Here is a 20,238-nt window from a genome sequence, read left to right as displayed (position 1 = left end):
TTCAATAATTCATATTTTAAATTGAATACTCTTCATCACAATATTTGGAATATGCTTTCGTCATTAGACTTTTACCTCTTGAAGAGATTGTTTTTAGTGATTATTTACTTAATTATTGAAAGGTGACTAAAAATCGTCGACCGAGAAAGCTCTAATTAGAATCCAAATAAACTTTTAAAATTCCAAATTATATTATAAAGAATTATTTTTCAAAGCCGCAAAGTTGAAAAACACTTTAGTTAAATTTGATGAAATTAAAAATTATGTACATAACTCAAAATTAAGGTGCTCAGTGGAATTGGTTTATACAAAATTGCAGTTTCTTTAAGAGAATCTCTGACTAAATGAATTTATTTTTGTTCTCTTTAGCGATCGCATGAATGCCGCCGGCTGCCTGGAGCATGTCTGGCTGAAGGATGAGTGTGCGTTGGACAGACAAATCTATTTGCAGACACAGCATGATGCTGATTTTGTGCAGGACGAGGATGAAGATGATGAAGATGTTGATGATGATGAGGAGGAGGAGGAGGACGAGGAGGAAGAGGAAGATGTCGAGGAAGAGGCAGAGGCAGAGCAACAGCAAAAGCAGCAGCAGCAGCAACAACAGAGCAGCACAACAGCAACAACAACAATTAAAGCCACACTAACACCCAACAACAGCAACAAAGCCACGCACAATGGCCACAGGGCGCATTCAAGCTCCAAGATACCGATTGCCACTAGCCACAAGCTAAGCCCGAGCACCGAGACAACAACAGCCATACACACACTGCCCCAAACGCTGACCATGTCGCCAGCAACAACACCAACAACAGCAACAACAATGCCAGCAACAACGAAACCAACACAAATTGTGACGCCAACGCGACGTGCTTCAGATTCGGATAAAGAAAATACATATACGGCGACATTTGTTAAGAAACCGGTGGCCAGCACAGCGACCATACAGATTGGCAGCAATGGTCTCGAGGAATCGACAGTGATTGCCACATTAGCCCTGTTCCCGGATGCACCCACAACGCCCAAAGTTATACGCAAAACGCCCGCAACGGAGGCAAGTTCAGCGACATCGGTGAAGGCTCTTGTCAAGAAATTCCAACTGGAGGAGCTTGAGGCGCATAATTCAGCCAGCTGTAGCGCCACTTGTTCCGCCATCTCCATCTCCACCTCCACCTCTTCAAATTCCAGCTCCAGCTCCAATTCTAATTCCAATTCCACCTCCAACTCCAACTCAATATCGTCTCCGCAATTGCAGCTGCAACAGCCACGCAAATGTTCCGTGCCCAGCGTTATGCTGCCAACTGTAAGCAACAGCAACATGCGTCGCAGCATCAGCGGCACCACGAGCAACAACGCCAGCAACGGCAGCAACAGCAGCTGTGGCAACAACACGCGTCGTGCCTCAGAGCCATTGACAGCGGTGCACAAGAAACAGAACAACATGAGTTCAAGCAACAGCAGCTCTGTGTCCATTGGCAGTCCAAGTCCGAGTGCCAGCAGCAATGGCACCGCTGGCAGCAGCAACAACAACAGCAACAACAGCAGCAACAACAGCAACAACAGCAGCAGCAACAACAGCACAGCATTGTTGTTGAATACACGATCAGCGGCGCATCATTTGCATCATCATCATATGCATCATCATCACCATCATCATCATCATCATGTGGTGATTGCCGCCAAGAATGCCGCCGCTGCCGCCACCAACAACCTGACCCTGGATCAGGGCATCATCTGTTAGCTAAGGGCCGATCGTGTGCGCCGCAATGCCAAAAGTTTCTTTCACCGCTTCCTTTGTTGCATGTAACAGTGCCTCAACGTGTAGGCATGGTGGTCGGAGCCCTAGCTGCTGGTCTACTACGGGCTACAGCAGCTGCAGCTGCAACACGCTTGCAACATGCCTGCACGTGCGGAAGTTTTGTTTGATTTGAGTTTCTTAGTTAATGTTATTAGCGCATAGTTGATCTAATTAATTACCACACTGTACTCCAACCTCCCCACAACCCCCTTACATGCTCTATATAAGATTATCGCAAAATATATGTGTATATATAACTATGTATGTATGTTGTCGTTGAAGTATACAAATATTGTCGCACGGCGATTAAGATTTAAAAAACATGATAATAGTTGAAAATGAGCGAGATAAACAGCTTAACAGCATCAGAGAAGAAGAAAGAGAGAGAAAGAGAGAGAGAGAGAGAGAGAGAGAGAGAGATAGCTTAAAGTAAGCAAACATTTGGGAATCATGGGGAAAACAAACAAACGAAACGTTGCAATGTTGCAAATTCTTTGAACAAAACACACAAAATCATTTCAAACATATCAGTCGTTGTGTTGTGCGTGTATGTGTGTGTGAGTGTGTATCATTATAATGAGTGCATGTGTGCGAAATAGTTTTGTTTTTTTTTTGATTTTTTTAATCGATCGATCATTCAAACATGTTTCAACGAATTCGATAACAAATATATATGTCAATTTACACGTCTGCGTAGCATAAATTATTATAAAAAGAACACATAAATAAATAAATAAACATTTTACGTATACCAAAAAAAAAACAAAAAGAAGAAAAGTAATACGGCTGCAGTTAGTATTGAATTGTGGATCACATGTGGATTGTATCTCTTTTCTATTTGCATATTATCATATACAAATAAATATATACACATATATATATAATGTTGAATGCCAATTGGTAATTGTTTGTTAAAAAAAATTAAAATATAAAAGCTGCATATGCATAAAACATACAGTCGAGCTTCACTATGTGCGATCAAAGCAAACATGTTGTCGACCGTACATACTTATTAACCAAATGAATTAATCATACATACATCTACATATACAATTATATAGTATATATATAAATATATATAGTACATACATAGTACATATCCATATGTAGTCGAAGTCGTTCGCATTGATTGTTCAAGAGTTACTCATAGAAAAGAGAAAGAAAAGCTAAATAGAAAGAGATAGAGAATGTTATTAGACGATTGCAAAATTCAATTGTTAAATTTGTGTATCTCTTCGTGCGTGTGTTTGTGTATGTGTTACTGTTGCATAAATGTCGCCTAGAGTACATACAAATATATACATGTATATATTTAAAAACAATCTACCATATTATCATATAAACAACATTTTGTGTTTTTTGCCTCCCCCCAATAAATTTCATTTACTTAAGTTTGACTCTCTCATCTCCCTCCCTCTCACTCCTTTCTCCTCCGCCCTTTACCTTACTTATACTTATTATATTACTTATCTTGTTTTTAGTTACCAATCCCTTTTAAGGCCACAATCGGTTATTTTGTACATATGTATTCTTCAGCTTGCGAGCTATTTTTTTTTTCTTATTAATTATTTCTTCTATTTTTTTTTTTCAACATAAAATAAACAAAAATTTGAATAAAAGTTGTATTTATTAGGTCAAAGTTTTAAGAGAGAGACAGAAGAGAGTGTGTGTGTGGTTAACGACGGTCAGTTAATTGTTAAAGTGAAATAATTAATTTATATGCTAATATTATGTTTAAAAGAAAATAAAGAACGCGCCTTTCTTATTTTTACCATAATAATAATTATGTGAAAGATTCGAGTAGTTTTCTTATTTAAAATAAACTTATACCATAATTATTATTATTATTTTTTTTTTTGCGTCGTCGTTTACTGTATATTAGTAGTTAAATAAAAGTGAGACAGTGGCAGCGAAAGAGAGCGCAGCAAAAATATGATAAAGAGAATATAAAATATAAAATACGAGAATTGTGCGTTTTTATTTCAGAGTAATTTTAATTGATTGAAATTTGATTTGATGAATACAAAAAAAAAATAAGAAGCAACCGATGAGGGAAATTCTATTATATTATTACACATAGTGATTATTTTATAGATAACTAATTTAAAATATATTCAATAAAATTACGAAAAATAAAAGAAATTGTTTTGAATGTTGTCATGGGATAAATTGAAATTGAAATAATGTTCTATCATTAGAAATCGTACATATATTGTGGTATCTCATAGTTGTTAGAGACACCTACGAACTTGACCACCCAACCGATGCCATCGTAGTTGACCGTCTTGTGGAAGTTCAACACCAACTTGCTGCGTTTGCTTAGATAGACCCGGGGTGTATCGCCGCCGCAGAAGCGTCGCACCTCCTGTGCCTCCCCGGCATCGTTTTCCTCTAGGAACTGCAGGTAGTCCGTATGGCAAGTGGCCTTTGAGCCCAGCGAAAATTCTGCAAGGAATTTAATGCGTCGTAACTCAGGCAGGATCAGACGCAGGTGTCTTGACTTACCAATGAAATGAAGCAACACCCGAGTGTTGCTCGGCACTCGGACAGTCCAACGGCATTCGGAATAATTGCGCACATTCATCGGATAGAAGGGATTTGTGAAGAGGCCCTCGGTGTTGTAGATCTCGCCACCGCATCCAGGTCCGGCCTCCACCTTGCTGGCGATATATGTCATATCGAAGGTGCTGTAGATGCTGCCCGTCTTGAAGTGCAACCGCAGCTCGTTGGTCTGGGTGAAGAGGCTCTTGCCAGGCTCCAAATAGCTGCAGAGACGCTGCAGTGATTTGTTTGTCGCCTTGTCAAAGGCTTCCACATACTCCTCATCGCAATTGAGGGATGGCAGCGATACTTCCGCATAATAGAGACTCAGCAAATAATTTGGAGGTGCCACAATATACACATCGCAATCGGCGGTGCCAGAGAACTTCACCCGACCCTGTACTCCGCCATAGTTGTGCTGGCATCCAGAATTGGGCACCACACGCAACCGGAATCCGGTCTTGGTCACAGCTCCATTGCTGCGGAACTTGACGTACATCTTTTCCGAGTTTGGATAGTAATCATCCGGCATTCCTGTGCCACAATAAATGTGCTCCGTCGCATAGTCTGATGAACCAAAACTAGATTCTCGTTTGCCATTGTAGACCACATGGCTGCCGTAGCCCGCTTCCAACTGCACTGCACTCTGTAATCAAGCCAAATCACTAATTCGTTAAACTTTTTGGATAGCTAGAATACCCTAACTTTCAATTTTCAAATGTGTGTTTGCAAAACATTGTTTAACACACACTTTCCGAGAAGATGCACCAATATTGAAGCCAGTCAGATTGATCTATCCATTTAATGCTCAAATTCTCTGTCAAAAACCGAATACCGAAACGTTTGTACCGGTACGGTTGTGGTAAACCTGCTAGGTCAAAGAGTTATCCAACTTCCAACTGTCATAACTTGATCAAAACTGAATATATTTTCAAACGGAATGTTATTATGATCATTATTTGGCCTCTAAATTCATTCTGTATTCAATTTTATTTCATTTAGAAAATTTAATTATTTTCGACCAAGATTCGATTTCGATGCTAAGGGTCCCCCCTTTGAAATTTCGAAAATTCAAAATTTTAAATCTCAAGTTTTCACTTTTAATCAACTCCTTATATCGTAATTAGTATAAAACAACACTTTAAACTTGATTCTGAGAGCTTTAATTTTTTTGTACAAAATCATGTGAAATTTAACAAAATTTTGGACTTGTAAAGTGGCTAAATCCGCAGTCTGACCAACTTCAAACTGTTATAACTTGATCAAAACTGAATAGATTTTCAAGTGGAATGTCATTTTGATCATGGTTTGGCTTCTTAATTTATTCTGCATTTAAATTTTATTAAATTCTTAGAAAAAAATATTTTTCTCTTGATTCTACTAGATATTGATTTCGATGCTAAGGGTCCCCCCTTTGAAATTTCGAAAATTCAAAATTTTAAATCTCAAGTTTTCACGTTTAATCAACTCCTTGTATCGTAATTAGTATAAAACCACACTTTAAACTTGATTTTGAGACCTTTCATTTTTTTATAAAAAATCATTTGAAATTGAACAAAAATTTTGACTTGTAAAGTGGCTAAATCCGCAGTCTGACCAACTTCAAACTGTTATAACTTGATCAAAACTGAACTGATTTTCGAGTGGAATGTCATTTTGATCATGGTTTGGCTTCTTAATTTATTCTGCATTTAAATTTTATTAAATTCTTAGAAAAAAATATTTTCCTCCAGATTCTACTAGATATTGATTTCGATGCTAAGGGTCCCCTCTTTGAAATTTCGAAAATTCAAAATTTTAAATCTCAAGTTTTCACGTTTAATCAACTCCTTATATCGTAATTAGTATAAAGCAACACTTTAAACTTGGTTCTGAGACTTTTCATTTTTTTGTAAAAAATCATGTGAAATTGATCAAAATTTTGGACTTGTAAAGTGGCTAAATCCGAAGTTTGACCAACTTCAAACTGTCATAATTTGATCAAAACTGAACCGATTTTTAAGTGGAATGTCATTTTGATCATGGTTTGGCTTCTTAATTTATTCTGCATTTAAATTTTATTAAATTCTTAGAAAAAAATATTTTCCTCTAGATTCTACTAGATATTGATTTCGATGCTAAGGGTCCCCCCTTTGAAATTTCGAAAATTCAAAATTTTAAATCTCAAGTTTTCACGTTTAATCAACTCCTGATAACGTAATTAGCATAAAACAACACTTTAAACTTGATTCTGAGACCTTTCATTTTTTTGTAAAAAATCATGTGAAATTGAACAAAAATTTGGACTTGTAAAGTGGCTAAATCCGCAGTCTGACCAACTTCAAACTGTCATAACTAGATCAAAACTGAACCGATTTATTAGCGGAATGTCGATTTGATCATTATTTGGCTTTTAAATATATTCTGCATTCAAATATTCATATTCAATATTCAATTCGTTTTTTGCCCTAGATCTGATTATTTCGATGTGATATTTATTATAAAACGACATCTTAAAATTTTAAAATGTTTCAAAATTGATTTGTTGTACCGGTACTGATATCGGAACCGAAAGAAAAACACTGAAACTGAAACGGACGTACAGGAATCGAAACCGTTACCTATATTTGTTTCGGTTTGATTCCCTGGTCTTAATTATTCAGTAACTATTGAACTGCTTTTCGTATTAGAAAAACGGGAATTGTTGAAGAATTTTAAGCTAGCGAACGTACTAAAGATAAATACATAAAGATCCTGATCTAAGATTTCAATTGTGTCCAGAACTTATAAATATTAACAATTTTCGTACCCATTTCTAGTAATTTTAGAGTATGAATTTACGAAAATCCGTGTAAATGTATTAATTCCAGCTCGCACAATAGGTAAATATGTCTTGAAGATAATTGTGAAACTATTTCGATTCATAAATGAGCTCACCTCGCTGTTGTAGAGTTTAAGATAGTCGGCCTGGCAGCTGCCATTGGCATCGGGTCCCTCCAAGTCGAGACTGAGGAACTGCAGATGGAGCTGCACTTCGCTTTCAATCTTCCAGAGACAGAAGACATTGTTGTCGTAGTGGCCCTGATCATTGACCGGCGAATGCAGTTCTAATGGCTGCCTTCCATCGAGCTTGATCAATTGATTGCCACAAGTCATGGGTTTGGCAGTGACCACTAACTCGAATCCGGTGTCTGTGATCCTGTCATTGGTGACGAATCGCATAAAGAACGTGTGCCGAGAGGAGGTTAGCTTCGGTGGTAAATCCTGTCCACAGAATGTGCCAATATCATCGGCAAAGGGACCGGCTCCGTCCCGGAATTCCAAAAAGTCCGCCGAACAATTGCTGGACCCCTCCACATGGAAGCTGCGGAACTCCACGCTCAAATGATAACCGGCCGGGGCGATAAAGACAAAACTGCAGTCCAAGTCATTGGCATACTGTCCGACATACTTGTTGAAGGTATAGCTGGAGTTCTGTTCGCCAAGCACAATGCGCTCATCACAATTGGGAAGAATTCGCACGATTGCCTTGAAGCCATTCGAGGCTTGTGAGTCATCGGAAAAGCTATGGATCAGGGCACGATTGGTGGACACATGCAGGATGGGCAGTTCGCGGCTGAGGCGACCACAGAAACGGGCTAGACGCTGTTTCGTATCCGGCACGGGGCTGGCAAACACCTCGATGCCATCGTATCTGCAATCCTCACTGCCAGCCTCCAGGTCCAACAGCTCAAACTTGATGGTAAACTTGTGACCTTCGGGTGCGGTTAGATTCCAATAGCAGTCAGTGTTGTGGGGCATTTGATCGTCCTGATGCTGTCGCGGCGACTCCACCACCTGTGTGGCATTAACAACGCCTCCACAGAGACGCGTGCTGTACTCCAGTTCGAAGCCTATGCCACTGAAGGTGCTGTCCGTTCTCAGGAGCAGACTAATCGATTGCTGGGCGCGATAGGCGTGACGTCGTTTAATTCCGCACAGCACTGACGTCTGCTCCCTGTCATTGTTATCCCGAGTCGTGATGGTCACGTTGTCGAACATGCAGGAATTGATCGGGGATCGTTCCAGATCGAAGGTGGTGAAGCTAATCAGGACGCCCGTTGAGCGTGTAGCACGTGGCACGAACGTGTAGTTGCAATAAAGATTCTTCTCATAGCTGACGGGATAACCGGGACTACTCAGTGTCTGTGGCTCTGGATCGGCATAGAGGATGCCGCCGCAATTGCGCTCGAAGTGTGCGATGAAGCCATCGCCTGTGATGTTCCCGTCCGAGCGGAAGATCAGCCTCATTGTCGAGCTGGTCGAGTTGATGTGATTGGGAGGCTCTCGACCGCAGATTGTCTGCAGATCAGTCCACGTGGCGGTGGCGGTGGCGGTGCCGTTGCTGGTGTTCTCCATCAGCTGCTGGACACGCAGATAGTCCTTGGTGCAGGCATTGCTGTTCTCAATGTAGAACCGGCCCACGAATGACAAGCCCACATGGAAGCCCGCGCCCGCCTCAATCTCCCAGATGCACTCCACATTGTTCTTGTACTGTTCAGTGAACTCGATTTGTCGATACGGATACGACAGACGTCCGCCACAACCACTGCCGTACTTGACGGTCACATTGAAGGTGGAGTTGTGCTTGGGATCAGCTGTCGTCTCCGCATGGTACTCCACAAACAAACCACGCTCAACGACCTTATTGAGTTCGGTCACCTGGTTGCAGTACCTACCCATCAGGGGGGAGTTCTGGTCAGGTCCATTATAGACCAATAGATAGTGATCCTCACAGTTGCCGGTTAGATTTGCACTCACCGACACCTCCAGCTGAACGTCGTCGGGTGCAAGGTAATCCTCGACCGTGGAGCCGGGTCCCACAGCCCAGGCGCAATCAATGGCCCTATCCGTGTCCAGCGGACCTGGCTGAGTAATGGTCATATTGTCACCCGGCTCCAGTGGCCACACACCACCGCACTTCTGAGTACTGAAGCTGATCTGCAGGAGCTTCATTGCGTTCCGTCGCGTACCCGATACAGTCATATCGACGGCGAATGGCAATAGGACACGACTCTTCGTAGTACCTGGGCACATAAGTCGCGGCAATAGCGGCTCCGATTTGTCCGGTCGTATCAGTTTCAGGGGCGTGAGCACGCTACAGACGTGCACGTTATTCATTAGAGCGGATGTGGTGGTGTAGTTAAGCACCTGGATCAACAGGGTCCTGTTCTGGGGTGGACGCAGCTGGTAGTTGCAGTAGACAAGACTGGAGTTATTGGAGTCATTGGAGTCATTGAGGTCCATTCGATAGGTGGATACGATATATCCGACGGATAACTGATTGGCAAGGCACTCGCTGCTGCCGTAGGCGGTGAATCGCAGCTTGAAGCCACGATGTTGGCTAAAGGGCATGAGGAAAGCATCAATGCCCATTGTGTTATCGGTGGAGATGATCTCAGCGGGCGGATCGCGTAAATAACGACCGATCAACGAGAGCATCTTGTGATCGTTGGCAAACGAAAGACGTCCCTGGAACGATGAAGCTGAGCCGCCAGTATCAAAGTCAAGTATCTCGACCTTCACCCGACTCCCCTTCGGCACTTGGATGCGCCATATGCAGTGTGTCGGCTTGGGCACACCCGCCGGATAGTTCGGTGTTTGTAGCACACCCTGATTGGCAGTGATGGTCTCTCCACACCGGGAGCTGATGGCTGAGTAGCGCAACTGGAAGCTCTCCTGTTCACCCAGCTGACCGCTGGGCATGCGCAGACGCATCACAATCTTGTTCGTCTCGACGAGAAAGTGACGCTCGGTAGTGCCGCAGACGACAAGACGATCGCTGATCCGCTGACTTTGGAGATCCTCCCCAAATGGCTCCATCTCCTCTAGCAGCAGATGTGTGGAGCTGGAGCAATTGTCGTCTTCCATCGGTAAATGCATCGAGTCAAAAGACATGGAGATTGTGCTACCCCTCTCCATTTCAATGGTATAGACGCACTCCTTGATCTTCTGCGGCTGCAGATGCAGCTGCAGATCCTTAAAATATGGAGAATTGATAATGCCACTCGTGCTATAGTAACTGCCACCGCAGTCGGCCAGCTTAACTATTGCCTGGAAGCCGGAACGTGGCTCCAATATGCCCGTAAAGAACTTGATCCTCAGGTTATTGCCGCTTGAGTAGATAACGTCTGGTTTTCTGTTGCCACAGAAGCGTCCCAATGCAGGCATCAATTCAGTGCTACCATCGTTCAGCTGCACAAACTCCTGATCGCAGCCATCGTCCCAATTGTCGGAGGAGTTGCTGTTGCTGCCGTTGGAGCTGCTTGGAGTTAGGTCAAATTTGTTGATGAACTCGACGGCAATGCGATGCTGAGACGGAGCCTTGATCCGCCAGACGCATTCGGAATACGGATTGGGTAGATTGGGAAAGTTCGGGGAGCTGATCACGCGACTACTGAAGTTACCCGATCCCTCCTCGAGCTCTATTTGGCCGGAGCAAGCGTGACCGAGCTCCTCGTACTTAAAGGCGGCACGAAAGCGTGGCATTCCAGATCGCTGGAACTTAATGTACGCCCGATTCGAGCTGGTCTCGAGCACATCGGTAATGTTGTTCTCACAGTACTTGCCGTGTCCCAGGAAAGGTGAATCTTCGGCATAGCCATTGCGCACCACAAAGAAGTTGCGACATTGATCCGTATTCGCAGTGCTAGCGCCTTGTTTCAGCTGCGACTCCAGGAACGTGATCCGTATACGTTTGCCCCGCCGCACATGAATCGTCCAGATGCAATCTTGGGGCGACATGTAACCGTTGCCAATCAGCTCCGTGATGTTGACCACACCCTGGCTGGCCTTCAACTCGGAGCCACAGGCGGTCCGAATGGCGCTCTCGAATCCCGTCTTGTTCACACTGGCATCGGTGAAAAACTCAATCCGCAGATACGGCTGACCATGGAAGGACTTGGTTGAATTCAGCGGACGGCAAGTCTTTTCCAGCTGCGACCAATGCTGCATGTCCGTGCTGCTCGATATAAGCAGGTAGTCCGTAAGGCACTCCTCGCTGAATACTTCCAGATCCACAGTGGTCAGTTGAAGGACCGCATGCATTGCCGGATTAGCAGGCACCAGATCCCAGACACAGTGCAGATTCGTAGCATAGCCGGAGGGGTAACCCGGTGAGCTGAAACTGATCATCCGAGCGACGTTAACCAGCTGATGTCCACATTTGCGCGTCTGCAGCTCGGCGGTGCGATTGGATTCCAATGCCTCCTTGGACAGACGCTCCCAGTTGAGCATGAAGGGACCTCGTGTCGCCGTTATGTACATCACATTCGTATTGGAGATCAATGGCTTGGACAGCTCGGGCACCAGCTCAGTGCCGATGCTGGTGTAGCCATCGTAGAAGTGAATATGCTGGACATCAACATCGATCAGATGCTCCACATTGACCAGCACCACATAGTCCGAGTCCACGGTAATCCTCCAGCTGTAGATCTCGTTGCTCTGCAGCTTAGTCGGATAATGCGGTGACCGGATGATGCCCTCGGTGCCGTTCAGCTCGTTGTGATGATCTGTTGGCAGTTACAAGGGATGAGTCTTCCCCAGAATGGGAATGCAATGAGCGAGAGAGCACTTACCGTAATTGTAGCTGGCCATAAAGCCCGCGCCGACAACATCGTCATTGCTCTTGAATTTCATCCAGATGCTACCCTTGGATTTGATGGCCGGCGGTAACTGAGTGCCACAGTAAACCCCAATGAGTGTGCCCCGGGAGGACTCCTCGCGCACTTCCAGATAATCGTTGTTGCAGCCATCGGAGAGCTCCAGGTCAAACGATTCGATGGTCAACGAGAGCGAGTTACCATCCGATGCGTTGAGCGTCCATTCGCATTCGATGTTCACCGGATAGCTGGCGGGGTAATAGGGTGTGGTGAAACGGCCAGAGAGTGCATTATATGCGCTGCCACACACCGAATCCATGGTCATGAAGTGACCCTCGAACTCGGAGACTAGCAACATGGGCACACTAATGGTCAACGCGTCGCCGTGAGAGATCAGAGACGCTGGATGTGATCGGCAGAATTGTTGGCGAGCTGTTCCCGTCGCCGTAACGCCCTCATAGATCTGAATGCCATGAGGCAGGCAGTCACCTTCAGTGGCATAGCTGGCCGAGAGCTCCGCGTGCAAATGGACATGGGTGGGAGTGAAAATGATGTGCTTTGTGGGATCGGCGGCACGTAGCACCCAAACGCAGGTCTCAGCTCGGGCCACCTGATGCGCTATCGTAATGTACTGCAATTCCGTCTCATCGATGGACAGAGTCTGGCCACAGGACTCATGATAGTGCAGCCGGAAGCCCCTATGCTCGATGGAGTTGTCGGTAACGAAGCGCAACAGAGCTCGGTTCGTTGTTGACTCGTTGCGGGCTATGGACATTCCGGTGCACACCTGAAATATGGTGGCAGCCTCGGTGTCGTCCTGGCTGTCCTCGCCATCGCTATCATAGCTGCTGCTCAGATCATGTGCCGATATTTTGTCAAATGCACAATTGTAACCGGACTCAATTTCGATATCCTCAATTTCGAATAAGATCGTGTGATGCGGCGACACTTCCAGCACCCATTCACAATCGCTGTTCGCTGGATATGACCTGGGATAGCCCGGTGACTGGATGGTGCCGCTCTTCGCCATCAGCTTGCCTCCACATGCTGCACAAGGCACAAGACAAATATTGATGAAAACTGAACTATTCTTGGGTAAATTCAAGAGACTTACTGCTTCTTAGGACACGATAGGTGGCCTCAAAGCCGCGTCCATTCGTCGAGTTGTCGCTAATTAAGCTAACGTACAGCTTGTGACCGGCGCTCGTGATGACCATCTTGTTATTGTGGCCGCAGTGTCGCTCAGTGGGGAAGGACTCTCTCATGGAATTGGAGATCTGTTGGAGGAAGGATTTGAGGGGTTAGTCGGGCAAAGTATCAATCGAGTACTACTCCCTGTAAACGTCACTGACCACTAGAGAGTCCTTGGTACAGTTAACTGATTCCTCGATGTCCATGTTCAGCACGGTCAGCTCAATGACGTTTCCAAGCGGTGCATGGATCTGCCAGTAGCACTCAATGTCATTGGGATACATTTTCGGATAGTTGAGGGAACTAAAGGAACCGCTCGCTCCCCGCAGCTCATAGAGACAACCTTCGACGCGATACTCCAACCGGAAGTTGACACTGCTCGTATTATGCACAACTGTCACGTGATCTCCGCTTATGTTGGGAGCACTTAGACCCACAATGGGTATCACAGATTTGCCATTGATCACGTAGAGGCCACCGTCGGCATCTTGGGGCTGTGCCTCCAGGCGGCGATCAAAGTGCGAGATCTCTAGGAGGATGCGATTGCCGCGTGGAGCACGTATCTGCCAGCTGCAGTTGATGGGTCCCTCGTAGAAGGACTCCTCATAGTTGAGGCTCTCAATGATGCCCTGATTGGCATCCAATTTGACCTGACAGTCGGCGGCATACGACAGTCGGAATCCACGAAATGCAATGTTAATGTCCGATCGAAACATGATTTTCGCCTTGTTGCTATCCAAGATGATCACGTTGTTGGTCCCCTCGGGCATTCGGCAAAGTGAGGAGCTCGATGGGTTGCTTAGTCCACTGTGTGAATCGACAGTCTCAATGCTGAGGTGATCATAACAGTTGTTCAAGTTCTCCATTTCCAAATCCTCAATGGTGATGCGAAGATTGGAGCCGTAATGCACGTCCAGTTTCCATTCACAGTTTATATTGTTGGGATACGTATTGGGATAATTGGGTGAGGTGAGGACTCCCGTTCTGCCCGTCAATTGTCCGCCGCAGCCGTTGGCAAAGATGCGCCAGTTAAGGCGAAATCCGCGGGCACTCCCCACGTCATCCGTGTGGAAGTGCAGGTATAGATTATGGGTGAAACTGGGTATGCGTCGTGGGATGGATGTGCCACAGAAGCGACCAAGCAAGGCGGAATTGTTGTTACCCCCATTTCTCACCTCCAACCAATCGCCAGTGCATGCAGGCGTATTATCCAGCTCGAAGAGCTCAAACTGCACCTCCATTTGAGTGCTGGGTGGTGTACTCAGCTGCCAGATGCAGTCCAAGCTATTGCTATAGTTCAACGGATACAGGGGTGAGTTGAGCATGCCAGTGGTGGCATGGATGTGACCACCGCAAGTTTCGGGCTCGACAAACCGATAGGTCAGCTCGAATCCTGTGCCCGTATCCGCAAAGTCCGATTGAAATTGAATGGTCAGCTGACGGGCATGAGTCACCATATCCGATGGCACTTCATAACCGCAGACTCGAATCAGTGGACTCTTCTCTTCACTGTCTGTGGCAATAAGCTCGTCAAAGACCTGAACATAGTCGTAGCTGCAGTCGCCATCCTCGATATCCATGCTGATCCAGTGCAACAGGATTGCCCTGCCCGGTGGCGCCATGATGATCCAGGTGCATGTCAAATCGTTATGGTAACGACCCACCGATGTCAGTGGCGGTCGTATAGTCTGACCCTCCTTGGTGTAGACGCCACCGCATTGCGAGTCACTTAAGGGCATCGATTGATAATCGAACTTAATGCCTCTACCCGGTCTATTCGTCAAATCCAGATGTAGTATCAGCATATTTGTCTTGCTCACGTACTCCGCTGGCGGCGTTAGGCTATCACAGAAGGGTCCTAGTATGGCCTGGTTGAGGCCATCGTTGATGGTCAGACTGTTGTGTCCAGCGCAGTCACTTGACTGGTTGGGTGTATCTTCATAGTCCTCGTCGTAGCTGTCCTGGGAGACCTGCTCCAACTGGAAGTCAATTCGTTTGAGAGTGATGATTGTATTGGGTGCCGTGATGATCTTGTAGGTGCAGAAACCGTAAGCCGACTGCTCGGGGTAGCCCGCTGAGATAATTGTTCCATTTTGGGCATCGAATGTGTGCTTGCATTCCGCGTGGTAGTTGAGCTCAAATCGATCGATTGTGTCATTGACGGCCCGACTCGTGTAGAACTTGATCCGTACGCGATTGAAGAGCGAGTTGAAGGTGGGTGGAAGTGTGCCACTGTTACCACAATGTTTGGCCGACAAGAAGCCGCTTCTGGCATTCTCACCAATTCCCGGCACATCGTATAGCGCCAAGCACGAGTCCGGACCCAATTCGAATGTCATAAAGTCAATGGATATGACGTCACCCATGGTCAGGCGTATCTCGTAGTCGCAGGCGATGAGACCATCATCCGAGGTGTACATGGGAGAAAGGATGGATCCGATTTGTGTGGTATAGACGCCTCCGCAACCCGGCAGCTTGCCCTCGGCAGAGTAGTGCAATTGGAATCCCAAATCGCTACCCGTCTCATCCGAATGGAACCGTATGATGGCCTCATGGGTGGAGAGAAGCAAAGGTGCCGGCTGCTGACTGCTGCAGTACTTGTAAAGCTCTGTGCCCGAGAGCGCATCACTAATCTGTGGGTAATAGTGGGTTACACCTCACTTCACTAGCCGTATGCCAATCCCATGCCCAGTACTTACCAGTACAAAGTCAAAGTTACAGCTTTCATGCTGCTCCAGCTGCAGACTGAAGAATGTTAGCTTTATCCTTGTGTTGATGGGTGCCACAAGATGCCACTGGCAATCGCGATTCTTCGGATAGCTACCCGGCGAGCCCGGCGAGGCCAAAGTGCCGTGAGTCTCGAATTCAACGAGTCCACCGCACTGCGGCTCCATTGACTGCCACGTTAGATCGAATCCCTCGTGGGCTGTCGAGTTGTCCGAGCGGAACCACAAGTACAGCTGATTGCTGGAGGAGATGATGTTGCCGCCATGTGGCATACGATTACCACAATACCGACCAATGATCTGGGCAGCCGCCGACCGTCCATCGTTGATCTGCAGCCAGTCAAAGCGGCACTCTTGCGAATCCTCCAGGTTAAAGCTCTGGAAAGTCACATTCAACACCTGACTCTCATTCGTGCGAATCACCCAGGCACATTGGGCATTATGCTGATAGCTGCTACCACCCGGTGGATAACGCAGTCGTCCCGTCTGTCCCACGAGCATGCCATTGCAGCTGCTGAACCGCGAATCGCACAAGCGACCTGAGTAGCCCGGACGACATTGACAGACGAAGCCTCCGTCCGAGGGGGTTGGACTGCAGCGTCCATCATTTTGGCAGGGCTGCGATGTGCAGGGATCGGGCAGAGGATCACAGCGTGGTCCACGGAAGCCACGTGGACACATGCACGTGTAGTTCGTTGGTCCAGTGTCCAGACAGACGCCGCCATTCTACGATAAACAGCTCATTAGCCGAGGAGCTCATGGAGATGAGAGACTTACCAGACAGGGCAGATCATTGCAGTTGTTGTTGGTGCCACGAATGCAACCGTGCTCACCGTATCCATTGCCCACCATGCCTTGGGGACAGCTGCAGATGATCGTATTGGAGATTTCCGAACATATCGCCGAGGGATGACAGAGAGCGGCCCTCTGGGAGCAGCTGGTCAAGCCAACGGCCGTCGAATGAGCAGCCGGAGAATCACTGGGGCTGGGGCTGGGGCTGCTGCTGCGCACACAGCTGCGTCCATCTCCCGTCCAGCCGATGGGACAGTCAGCACAGTGGCTAGAACCATAGCTATTGATGCACTCCACCCGTGGGCTCAGACTGCAGCCGCCGTTGTTTGTCTCACACTCGTTGATGTCCCGACAGCTGACCCCGTTGCCAGTCAGACCGGGGGCACAAGGAGCGCAGGTGAAGCTACCGGGCAGATTGATACACTTGGTGGAGCAGGGCGTGTGGGCGGCAGCGCTACATTCGTCAATATCCTCGGTACAGGTAGGAGTTAGAGCATTGCTTTTCCAGCCAGGCTCACAGATGCAACGATAGCCCAGAGCATCGCTGCTGGGCACACAGCTGCCGTGACCACAGAGCTCCCAGGCACTTGCCGCACCACAGTCCGTCTTCCGTTGGCTGCAGTGCATCCCATGCCAGCCCGGCGTGCAAAGGCAACTGAAGGAACCAAGCTGGTTCACGCACTGCCCTCCATTTTGACACCCCAGATCCGTACCCTCAAACAGTGCACACTCGTTCACATCTCTCTCACACTTGGTGCCCTGATAGTAAGCGCGAAAAGCAGAGAGTGAGAGAGAGAGCAATCGGTTATCAACTGACCCAGAGACGCCCCCCAATTCAACCCGTGCCTACCTCGAAAGCGCTGCGACATTGACACCTATACCCATCGTAGGTATTGTAGCACGTTCCTCCATTCTCGCAGGGACTGCTCTGACAGCTGTCCAGCTCCAGCTTCGTCTTCAGTCGGTCCGCCTTGCTCTCCACCTGACGCAGTCGAAACTGTAGACGTCGCAACAGCAATTGACTTGCCCGAGTTCTGCGCACAGTTTCACATTAAGATTACCAGTCAAGATTACCACAATTTGAGGCAAAGAAGGCAGAAAATATATTATATAACATACTGTTAGACTAACTACTCTAGCGCTATTAAAAACTACTGCTTCTAATATATATTAGATAAAGATTCTAGATCATAGGCATACCTTCTAAGTTCTCCTAACTCATTATTTGCAAATTCAGCAAAGTTCATTCAAATTGACAACACTTTTCTAAAACTTTTTTTTATTTTCACTGCGGACGGCAGTTCGCGTTAGTGACGAAAGCATAATAATTTTCTAGTATTCGTAACTTTTACGGGGCCAACTTAAAGTTCAAAAAAATATAAATCTATCAGTTGAATTCGGCGATTCTAATGTTATTCAGCATAATATTGATTTGAGTATTCCTTTAGCTTGTTCCTTTTCCGTATGTTATACCCGTTACTTAAAAAATAAGTAAAAGAGTATATTGTGTTCGTTAAAATGTATGTAACAGGGAGAAGGAGGCATCTCCAACCCTATAAAGTACATTTATTCTTGATCAGCATCAATAGCCGAGTCGATTGAGCCATGTCCGTCTGTCCGTCTGTCTGTCTGTCTGTCTGAACAAAAGAATCTCAGAGACTATAAGAGGTAGAGCAACCAAATTTGGCACACATATTTCTATTTACAACACGCAAATCTAGTTTGTTTTAAATTTCAGCCACGCCCCCCTCCACCCCCGAAAATTACGAAAAACTTTTAGTTCCTCTGTATGAACAAAGGGATCTCAGAGACTATAAGAGATAGAGTAATCAAATTTGGCACACAGATTTCTATATACCCCACGCAGATCAAGTTTCTTTCAATTTTAAGCCTCTTCCCCCTCCGCACCCGAAAATCGCGAAAAATGACTACACCCACAGTTTTTAAGATAATATCTATTATCTATTAATTGTTTCTATAATCTCACTTAACCGCAGCAAGATTGGACAAGTAGAACGGGAGTAATAGCTAACCAAAGTTATTAATAAAGTTATTTTTTCAGTACATTCTCCTAAAAGTATGCAGTAGTTTATGTTAAATAGTAATTTCTTTAAAGTCTTTTATATATATTGAAATAAGTAACGAGTATTCTATGGTCGGGATCTCGACCATAGCCTTTCCCACTTGTTTTTTTTTTAAATCAATTCGTTACCTGTTCTGCAGCTGTCGTAGCATCGAGTTCAGTCCATTGGAGCCGTGTGTCTGTGATTTTAGCTCGGTTAACTGATCGGCGAGATCGCGTAGATCCACAAAGTCCTCGGGACCACTCCATTCGTCCTTCGAAGCGCCAGAGGGGCGCTTCTTGTGGGCATTCATGGGCAACAACAGGTCCAGAACATCGTATTCCTCATTTATGATCAGACGAGAATTCCCCTTCAGTTGAAAAGTGATGTTACGATTGGCGCCAGACTCGAATATCAGATTGCCATCTTTGCTGATGATCTTGGGTCTGTGAGGAGTATTGAGTAAGGGAATGAGCGGATGGACCAGAGTGATTTATATCCTTGTTTCTCACTTACGAGTTCACAAAACACTGCACGGAGTACAGTAAACTCAGCAGGAGCAACTGCAGCAAGTGAAGGCGTCCTTCCATGCCTTACACTTGCATTTGACACACACACACACACACACAAAATACACTTCAAACAGACAAAAAAAAAAATAAAGAATATATGTAAATGTCTAAGCTTTATCCAAATATTACGCCCGTTGATCACACGACGTTCACTTCAATGCGATTTAAACTCGACTCTGTGATTTTCGAGAATCAACGCTGACGACGTCAACTGCGGGGCGTTTCTGCGCCGGCAGCGCTTCTGCTCCGGGTATACGCCCACAAAGTAGACCAGACTTATCGATTAGCCGGTTCATCGAAGACCCAACGTGGCCAACGACTTCACATTTATCAGATTTTACATCTTGTAGACATTATTTCCAGAAATTTACACACGACTTTACACTCAATTTATGTATATTTTAGCTTGTTTTGATTAATATTTACTTCTTAAATGAACAATGTGTAAATATTATAAAGATTTTTCTACAAAATCTCCTGATAAATCTACACACACATATTTAGTTTAAAGTCCGATTGAATTGAAAATAAAACTATATTGCGGAACGTGTCATTGGAAGACTTATTACAAATAAACAAGAAAAGTTTTTTATATTCAATAACTTGGCAAATAAAATTACATTATTCCAAATCATATTCGTCCTAAAAAAGTTTTATTTAAAAATCCTTGCACAATCCGCTGAGATCTGCGTTCTTAGAAGTTCAAGTCAAAACGTAAAACGTAACGATTTTGCCTATATCTTTTAATAATTAATGTATTGACCAATTTTCTCTATTCTATTTATCCACAACGATATTGCTGAATTTTGCTTATATCTTTTATTAATGAATGTATTAAGCTTTTTCCTCTATTTCATCCTATATCCAAACCTGAAAATAAGGTGGGTCGATTAAAGCGGTCATTACTGAAACAAACGCCTGATTTTTTACCAGATA

At 45.4% G+C, this 20,238-nt stretch overlaps 2 protein-coding genes across 2 annotated transcripts; one reads left to right on the top strand and one right to left on the bottom strand.

The window, feature by feature from the left end:
• The first annotated feature begins 350 nt into the window (after positions 1-350).
• Positions 351-2,210, top strand: LOC117793505 (death-associated protein kinase related). The gene is made up of 2 exons (XM_034633825.1): positions 351-1,548; positions 1,871-2,210. Exons 1-2 carry the CDS (start codon positions 377-379, stop codon positions 1,929-1,931), a joined length of 1,233 nt encoding a protein of 410 aa, XP_034489716.1. The 5' UTR covers positions 351-376; the 3' UTR covers positions 1,932-2,210.
• Positions 2,211-3,930: 1,720 nt separating this feature from the next.
• Positions 3,931-19,379, bottom strand: LOC117793504 (cubilin homolog). Its single transcript, XM_034633824.1, has 11 exons — positions 19,247-19,379; positions 18,880-19,176; positions 17,518-17,701; positions 16,653-17,426; positions 15,849-16,601; positions 13,311-15,782; positions 13,073-13,235; positions 11,935-13,005; positions 7,256-11,868; positions 4,304-4,985; positions 3,931-4,243 (listed from the first exon to the last, which is right to left on the bottom strand). The coding sequence occupies exons 1-11, from the start codon at positions 19,318-19,320 to the stop codon at positions 3,993-3,995; spliced, it is 11,334 nt and encodes a 3,777-aa protein (XP_034489715.1). The 5' UTR covers positions 19,321-19,379; the 3' UTR covers positions 3,931-3,992.
• Between the last annotated feature and the right edge of the window lie 859 nt (positions 19,380-20,238).

This window comes from Drosophila innubila, chromosome X (assembly GCF_004354385.1).
Source record: "Drosophila innubila isolate TH190305 chromosome X, UK_Dinn_1.0, whole genome shotgun sequence".
In the NCBI taxonomy this organism is placed as follows: Eukaryota; Metazoa; Arthropoda; class Insecta; order Diptera; family Drosophilidae; genus Drosophila; species Drosophila innubila.
This window is presented reverse-complemented; position numbering and strand designations above follow the sequence as displayed.